This window comes from Otolemur garnettii, unplaced genomic scaffold (assembly GCF_000181295.1).
Source record: "Otolemur garnettii isolate 467f Iridium unplaced genomic scaffold, OtoGar3 scaffold00025, whole genome shotgun sequence".
Classification (NCBI taxonomy): domain Eukaryota; kingdom Metazoa; phylum Chordata; class Mammalia; order Primates; family Galagidae; genus Otolemur; species Otolemur garnettii.
In genome coordinates, this window is record NW_003852420.1 from 17,453,084 (window position 1) to 17,462,113 (window position 9,030).

A 9,030-nucleotide genomic window follows, 5' to 3' on the forward strand; every position below is an offset into this window, starting at 1 on the left:
TGCAGTTTTTGGCTGGGGCCGGGTTTGAACCTGCCACCTCCAGTATATGGGGCCAGCGCCCTATTCCTTGAGCCACAGGTGCTGCCCCTAAAAATAAATTCTTAATCTACCTCATTCTTTTGAAAAGCTGCATAATATTCCATAGAATCAATGTACCATGACTTATTCCACCACTTATTCCACCTATCAGTGAGCATTTAGGTTGGTTCCAGTTTTTTGCCATAGAAAAATCTCATACATGTATCTTTATGATCTGTGATGCTTTTTTAAAAAATTAAATAAATCTTTGAATGGAAGGGACAGATTCAATATAGTGCTTTTATTTCCTAAACTGAGATTCCTAACTCAAAGCCTATAAGCCTTTTATATTTTAGTCATTACTCTCTAGAGACAAAGGGCTACAGTGCGAAGTGTCAGGACAAGCTCCATCACTCTTGAGTCTAGGCCAGCGGTGGTGAAGTTATGTCTATGAGGAGCCCAGGGCCTAGAAAGCAATTTCAGGTAATGCAGAAAGCAGCACTCAGGAGAAGCGCTGGGATGCTGTTTGAGTAAAATCAACCCGAAGAACCCTGGTTCCCAGAAGAACTGGGTTGGAATCAGGTCCTGCTATTACTTGGCTGTGATCCTGCCCAAGTTACTTCTCTAGGCCAGTTTGCTCTTCTTCAGAAAATGAGAATAAAGTTACACTTGCTTTCAAGGGTGGAGATTCTCACACTTTCAGTGCATCAGAAACACTTCCTAGATTTCTGATTCAGTAGGTGAAAACCAATTATTTGCATTTCTAACCAGTTCTCAGTTGATAATGATGATGCTGGTGTGAGGACACCTTGAAAATCACTGTTCTGGGATGTTCCAAGACTCTCAAATATTTGGCGCAATTCCTGGCACAAAGCAAGCGAACAATGCTATTAATTTCTAAGCTATAGAGACGTCTTCCCTGCACCCTGGTTCATATAGGACCCGCCCCCGACCGCTGAGCACGCGAAGAAGTGGTGCCCAGATTCTCCTACCAGCACAAAGGGCACCGACACATCGTTGGGCGGAGCCGCCAATTGGAGGAAGCAGATGGGGGAGGGGCCAGGCGTCTGCTTTGCTGCGCCGGCGTGAGGAGTGGGGGGGGCGTGGCTCCGGGCCGGAAGCAGGAGGCTACAGGGGCGGGCCGGCTGGCTTCCCCTTTCCGGCCGGTCCCCATGGAGGCGCTGGGGAAGCTGAAGCAGTTCGATGCCTACCCCAAGACTCTGGAGGACTTCCGGGTCAAGACCTGCGGGGGCGCCACCGGTAGGCTGTAGTGGGGCCGAGGTCGCGGGGAGGGGGTGTCCTAGAGCTTGGCCCTAGCACTTGGACTCTGACTGGCCTGCTGGACTCTGAGAAAGCCGAGTAGGGGCCATTCTGACCCTTGCTCCCTATCCTCCAGTGACCATTATTAGTGGCCTTCTCATGCTGCTACTGTTCCTGTCCGAACTGCAGTATTACCTCACCACAGAGGTAAGGGGCGGGGCCTAGTGTGTGGGCGGGGCTGGACATTCTTGGGGTAGGACCTTTAGGGGTGGGAGTGAGGAAGGAGAGGCATAGAGCTAAATGTCACTGAGGTAGCACTGCTCCAGGTGCATCCTGAGCTCTACGTGGACAAGTCGCGGGGAGATAAACTGAAGATCAACATCGATGTACTTTTCCCGCACATGCCTTGTGCCTGTGAGTACCTCACCATGGGTGGGAGTTGGGAGTCATGGGGTTCTTATGTGGGCTTCCAGATTCATTCCTCTAGCCTTAGGTTCTGGATAGGATCCCAGAACAGCTTCTTTCCCTTAATCCCATTCTGGTCCAAGACAAGCTCAGCATCCCATTCCAACAAAACCCAGATCCCTTTGCCCCATGAGTCTCAGTGCCTTTGCCTGACTTCCTTCTTCCAGATCTGAGCATTGATGCCATGGATGTGGCTGGGGAACAGCAGCTGGATGTGGAGCACAACCTGTTCAAACAACGATTAGATAAAGATGGCATCCCTGTGAGCTCAGAGGCTGAGCGGCATGGTAAGCATGGGAGAGGATTGTTTCTTATATCCCCACAGCTGGACTTGCCTGAGCTCTATCTTCTGGCAAGTGGCTATGGCAGGCTCAGTGACATATTAAACAACTAAGACCTAAAGAAGTCAAGTGGCTTGTCTAGTTAGTAAAGGTCAAGATGGGCTGAAATCCAGACTTCTGGCCTCTATATACATATTGAATTGGATATGCTACTTGCTTTCATTCTCAGAGATCCTTAATCCTTGCCTATTGTAGTTTGAGTAACAGAAGTTTGAGGATGGTCTTACATGTTGTTGGCCTGGTAGATCTCCCATAGATGGACCCAGCTTCTCTGAGTGTTTGCTTCCCCAGCTCATTAGCTAAATTGAGCAATTAATGCTCCCCCCCTTTGGAATGTAGGTGGCTCAAGGTTAAGAGTTTGGTTCGCGGCTCAGAGCCTGTGGCTCAAGTGGCTAAGGCACCAGCCACATACACCTAAGGTGGCAGGTTCGAATCCCCAGCCCAGGCCCGCCAAACAACAATGATGGCTGCAACCAAAAAATGGCCGGGCATTGTGGCGGGTGCCTGTGGTCCCAGCTACTTGGGAGGCTGAGGCAGGAGACTCGCTTGAGCCCAGGAGTTGGAGGTTGCTGTGAGCTGTGATGCCATGGCACGTTACCCAGGGGGATAGCTTGAGGCTCTGTCTCAAAAAAAAAAAAAAAGAAAGAGTTTGGTTCGCAAGTTAGATTGCCTGGGTTCAAATCTAGTGTTGTCTCTTGCAGCCTGTGAGTTATAAAGTAGTGATAAACAGTAGTCTCTACCACATGGAATTATAATCAAAGTAATATGTGCAAAATGCCTGGTACAGCATGGGTACTCACATTTTTTCCTCTATTTTCCAATGGTAAGATAGGATTTTATTAGACAGAAAGGAATACAGAAGAAGTAAAAAGGCACCAGAGCTTCTGGCAAAGGGGAAGACCCAAGTCAAAAATCTCCCCTGGGTCCTTTGTCTAGGGACTTTTTTTTTTTCTTTTTTTGAGACAAGGTCTGGCTCTGTTCCCCAGTCTAGAGTGCTGTGGCATCATCCTAGCTCACAGCAACCTCCAACTCCTGGGCCCAAGCAATCCTCCTACTTCAGTCTCCCAAGTAACTAGGACTACAGGTGTGCACCACCACACATGGCTAATTTTTTCTGTTTTTAGTAGAGGCAGGAGTCTCACTTTTCCTCAGGCTGGTCTTGAATTCCTGAGCTCAAAGGATCCTCCTACCTCTGCTTCCCCATGTGCTAGAATTACAGGCATGAGACACCATGCCTGGCCAGAGTGGTTACTCTTAGCTTCCTTTCCTTTCTCTTTTTGGCCTCCCAGTTCCTTTATTAGCTCCGTTTCCCACTATAGCAAAAGTGTCCTCAAACCTGAGATTTTTCACACCTTAGAGATTGCTGGTGGTGAGCTTTATCATTCATATATGCTGCAGATATATGTTAAACAACAGCAGAACCAATATAATTTGCTATTGGGTTGGATGCAGAGTGTAAGAGCAGAGTCAAGGTTGATTCTAATGTTTATAGCCTGAGCAAATGAGTGACTTGAGATTAAGATAACCAGAGGATGGTGGTGCCTGTAGCTCAAGCAGCTAAGACACCAGCCACATACACTAGAGCTGGTGGGTCCGAATCCAGCCAGGCCCTGCCAAACAATGACAACTACAATCAAAAAATAGCTGGGCATGGGCGGCACCTGTGGCTCAGTGAGTAGGGGGCCAGCCCTATATACCGAGGGTGGCAGGTTCATACCAGCCCTGGGCGAACTGCAACAAGAAAAATAGCCGGGCATTGTGGTGGGCACCTGTAGTCCCAGCTACTTGGGAGGCTGAAGCAAGAGAATCGCCTAAGCCCAGGAGTTGGAGGTTGCTGTGAGCTGGGATCCCATGACACTCTACGGAGGGTGATAATGTGAGAATCTTGTCTCTAAAAAAAAAAAAAAATAGCTTGGTGTTGTGGCTGGCACCTGTAGTCCCACCTACTTGGGAGGCTGAGGCAAGAGAATTGCTAAACCTAGGAGTTTGAGGTTGCTGTGAGCTGTGATGCCACAGCACTCTACCCAGGGTGATAGTTTGAGGCTCTGTCTCAAAAAAAAAAAGATAACCAGAGGAAGAGAAGGGATTTTTTTGGTGGGAGGAGTGAGCAAATATTAGACACCCACTCTGTGTAATAAATTATTCCAATAGTTAGTTCCTTAATACAATAAATGTTTGTTTTTTGTTTTTGTTTTGTTTTCAGTTTCCCTGGATCAGGAATTTAAAAGTAACTTAAGTCATTCTGGGTTAGCTTATCTTATGGGATTGTAGTCAAGCCATTTCCTGGGGCTGTAGTCATCTGAAGGCTTGACAAAAGAGAGCTAACTCATACAGCTCTTGGCAGGATGCCTCAGTGCCTTTCTGCATGGGCCTCTTTGTACGGCTGCTTGAGTGTCCTCACAACATGGCAGCTGACTTTCCTAACTTAGATCTTGCAAGTGGTCTGAGAGAGAGCAAGGTAAAAATCACAACTTTTTAAATAACCTGGCCAGAGAAATTGTATACCATCATGCCCACAATATACTAGTGTGACACAGGTCAGCCTTATTTATTGTGGGAGGGACTGCATGGGATATTAGTACTAGGAAGGTGCAGATCATTGGAGACATCCTGGAGGCTGGCTCCCACTAGGTAAGATCAGGATTTGGGGCAGGAGGAATCTCAAGTTTAAGGCATGTTAAATTTGAGATGTCTATTTTATACTCTGATGATGATAAAGAGGGGATTAGATGTATTGGTATAGAATTTAAAGGAGTGAAGCTGGAAAATTTAGGAGTTATCAGCATATAGATGGTGGTTAAATCCATTGGACTAAGTGAGGAAACCTAGGGAGCAGATGTAGGTAGAGGAGAGGTCTAGGAACTATACCATGGGCTTGTCTAGTACTAAAAAGTCAGGAAATGAGGATCTAGGAAAGAAGATTAACAGAGATTAACCCTTGAAGTAGAAGATATCCAAGAGGTATCCCAAAAGCCAAGTGGAGAAAGAGTTTCCAGGAGAGTGAGCAGCTGTGTCAGATACTACAACAGTTTAGTAGTTTGAGGCATGAGAATTGAATATTGCAATGGGCAAAGTGGAGATCACTAGAGATTTTGAAAGGAACAGTTTTGATACTGTTGGGGGGAAAGGCTGATCAAAGATCAGAAAAAGAAGTAGGGACATCAAATCAGATGACTTACTGTAAGTGAGAACAGAGAGATGCTATGGGGGCTAAAGGAGAATGTGGGTAGGTTGCTGGGTTTGGTTGTGAGAGCAAGGGAAGTTCTGTTCCTTTACTTTTCTCTCTCTCTCTTTTTTTTTTGGTAGAGACAGAGTCTCACTTTGTTGCCCTTGGTAGCGGCGTGCTGTGACATCACCCAGCTCACAGCAACCTCCAACTCCTAGGCTTAGGCCATTATCTTGACTCAGCCTCCTGAGTAGCTGGGAGCCAGGCATCCGCCACAAGGCCCGGCTATTTTTTGTTGCAGTTTGGCCAGGTCTAGGTTTGAACCCACTACCCTCGGTATATGGGGCCGGCGCCCTCCTTCTCCTTTCTTAGTGGAAATTGAAAGCAAGGACATTAACTGAAACTGAGAAAAGAAAAAGGAGTTTGGAAGCCCAGGGAGAAAGGAGAAGGTCTAAATTAGTCATCAGAGAATGAATGAACTGCTTAGATATAACTATCTTACTTTTCCCTATCTGTTTGATGTACCTGATTAATGTTCCTTTAGTCTCTTGACTTTCAATTAAATATTTTATTATTCTATTGAAGAAAAAAAAAAAAAGAATGAACTGCTTAGGGAAATGAAGCAGAATGCCAGGCAGTTGTAAGAGAGGTACAGGCAAGAAGTAGGCACAGGGAATCAAATGTCACTAGGTTTTGAGTTTTGCTAGGTTTGTACAATGGAAAAAGAGAGAAACAGTGAATTGTAGCTGTGTACAGAAAAATCATTACAATGGACCATGGCATTTATGGAGGGAAGTGAAGACATGAAGGGGTCATAGTGTCCATAGTGTCTGAGAACTGCTAGTAGAGGTATTAGAGATATCTGGCTGCCAGAGATAGCAAACTAGGAAAATGAAGGTAAGATTCAAGAACCTGAAGTTGGCTGGGCACAGTAGCTCATACCTGTAAGCTCATACCGAGCACTTGGAAGGCCAAGGTAGGTGGATTGCCTGAGTTCACAGGTTTGAGACCAGCCTGAGCCAGAGTGAGACCTTGTCTCTAAAAATAGCTGGGCATTGTGGCAGGTGCCTGTAGTCCCAGCTACTTGGGAGGCTGAGGCAAGGGGATTGCTTAAGCCCAGGAGTTTGAGGTTGCCGTGAGCTATGATACCATGGCACTCCACCAAGGATGACAAAGTGAGACTCTGTCTCAAAAAAAAAAAAAAAAAAACCCCAGAAACTTAAAGTTGAAATTTGGAAGGTTTGTAGTTATTGGTAATAACAGGGTCTAGTAGATATGAGCAATAGAAAAGGCTTACTGATGTGGGAGGAAAAAATAAAAAGATTATTACAGGACAGGAGGTCAAGGTATTAAATATGGAAATCAGCAATTACAACAGAGTAGGTAAAGAGAGCAGGGAACCAGTGCAAAGGAAGAGGTTTAAGGGCATGGGCTTTTGAATCAGCTGAGATTTGCCATTTACTGGGTTGCATTGCACAAAGTCTCTGCTGAACTATGAGCCTCAGCATCTTAATAAAGTAGGGGTAATAACCTCCACCTTCATAGAGTCATTGTGGAGATGAAATGAGACAATGTATATAAAGTACAAAGGCCTGTACCCAGCTAACATTTAGCATTTACTGTTATTTTCTTACTATTATTAAAAGATTTAATATGTGCATAGAGTGCTTAGTGTCTGACTTGTACCATGCACTGTATAAATATTACCTGTTTTTATAACTTATTCCCAAACCACTGGCCAAAGAAAGGGCTCATGCGAGGTCTGGAGCCACAGATTTCTCTTTGTCTGTCCCAGCTAATGCCTCTGTCTCGTCTCCCTCCCCCCTAGAGCTCGGGAAAGTTGAAGTGACAGTGTTTAACCCTGACTCCCTGGACCCTGATCGCTGTGAGAGCTGCTATGGTGCTGAGTCAGAAGACATCAAGTGAGCTGGACCCTGGGAGTAGGGGGAGTAGGGCTCCTATCAGGTGCCATCTGTCAGCCTTACCCTTGGTCAACTGTCGCAGGTGGGGAGGTTGGACCAGGAATCTAGATGGGGTGAGATGTTTGCCTTAGTCCACTGATTCTGGTGCAAGTGACTGAGGTTTTGTGACCAGGCCCTGCACACCTGGGGTCAAGGCTGAAGTGTCTTTGCCTCTCAGTCGAGATACATGGTTCTGAAGTAGTCTTTGGAGTTTAGCTGCCTGGGTTCCACTTGTGTCCTTGGGCCAAGCCACATAACCTCTCCAGGTGAATAGGGATCATACTAATACCTTCTTAAGTCACATAAGTCTCATGTAAAGCACTGAGGTAGAAGGCCCAGCCCAGGTTAATACACCCTCAATATGTGATAACTACTACTGAGAAACCAGGTCCTGACCCCAGAGAGGCTAATTCAGCAGATCTGGGAATTTGTGTTTTTTGTTTCTTTTTTTTTGAAATAGAGTCTCACTATGTCACCCTCCGGTAGAGTGCTGCGGTGTTACAGCTCACAGCAACCTTAAACTCTTGGGCTTAAGCGATTCTCTTGCCTCAGCCTCTCAAGTAGCTCACCCACCTCAACGCCCAACTATTTTTTTTTTTTTTTGTAGTTGTTCTTTAGCAGGTCTGGGCCGGGTTGAAACCTTCTAGCCCCAGTGTATGTGTCTGGCACCCTAACCACTAAGCTTCAGGTGCAGAGCTGAAATATGTGTTTTTATTTTTTTTATTATTTATTTTATTATTATTTTTTTTGCAGTTTTTGGCTGTGGCTGGGTTTGAACCCACCACCTCCGCACCTCTGCTATATGGGGCCGGCGCCCTACTCCTTGAGCCACACGTGCCGCCTGGAATATGAGTTTTTAAAAAATGTTTTTTCTTTTTTTATTTTATTTTTTATTTTTTTAATTTGTTTTATGATAAAATATATGTGACATAAAATTTACATTTTCAAGTGTTAAGAATGGCTCAGCGCCTATAGCTCAACCGGCTAAGGCGCCAGCCACATACACCTAAGGTGGCGGGTTCGAATCCCCATCTCAAAAAAAAAAAAAAAAAAGACTAGCCTGAGCAAGAGTGAGACTCTATCTCTACTAAGAATAAAAAAAAGCTCAGCACTTATAGCTCAGCAGCAAGGGCCCCAGCCACATACACCTGGGCTGGTGGGTTCGAACCCAGTCCAGGCCTGCCAAACAAAGACAACTACAACACAAAAAGAAGGAGGGCGTTGTGGCAGGTGCCTGTAGTCCCAGTTACTTGGGAGGCTGAGGCAAGAGAATCACTTAAGCTCAGGAATTTGAGGTTGCTGTGAGCTGGGATGCCATGGCATTCTACCAAAGGTGACCTAGTGAGACTCTGTCTCTAAATAAATAAAAATTAAAAAACTAGTGGCCCATGCCTGTAGTCCCAGCCACTCAGGAAGCTGAGCAAGAGGATCTCTTAAGCCCAAGAGTTTGAGGTTGTGGTAAGCTATGATGATGCCATAGCACTCTACCCAGGACAACGGATGGAGACGCTGTCTCAAAAACAAATAAATAAATAAGAAATAAATACTTCAGCCCAAGAATTGAGGTTGCTGTGAGCTGTTATGCCATGGTACTCTACTGAGGGTGACATAGTGAGACTCTGTCTCAAAAATAAATAAATAAATAAATAAAAATAGAATAATTAGCTGGTGTGGTGGGATACACCTGTAGTCACAGCTACTCCAGAGGCTGAGGCAAGAGGATTGCTTGGGCCCTGGAGTTTAAGGTTTCTGTGAGTTATGATGCCAGAGCATTCTAGCCTGGAGTAACACAGTGAGACTGTATCTCTTTTTTTTTTTT

At 45.5% G+C, this 9,030-nt stretch overlaps 1 protein-coding gene across 1 annotated transcript in view; it reads left to right on the plus strand.

Moving 5' to 3' along the window:
* Nucleotides 1-1,119: 1,119 nt before the first annotated feature.
* Nucleotides 1,120-9,030, plus strand: part of ERGIC3 (ERGIC and golgi 3) — an 18,755-nt gene continuing 10,844 nt past the window's right edge. Inside the window, exons 1-5 of the mRNA XM_003788131.3 lie at nucleotides 1,120-1,278; nucleotides 1,415-1,485; nucleotides 1,605-1,692; nucleotides 1,911-2,030; nucleotides 7,079-7,172. Of these exons, the coding sequence (XP_003788179.1) occupies nucleotides 1,191-1,278; nucleotides 1,415-1,485; nucleotides 1,605-1,692; nucleotides 1,911-2,030; nucleotides 7,079-7,172 (461 nt within the window). The 5' untranslated portion in view covers nucleotides 1,120-1,190. The remainder of the gene's footprint in view (nucleotides 1,279-1,414; nucleotides 1,486-1,604; nucleotides 1,693-1,910; nucleotides 2,031-7,078; nucleotides 7,173-9,030) is intronic.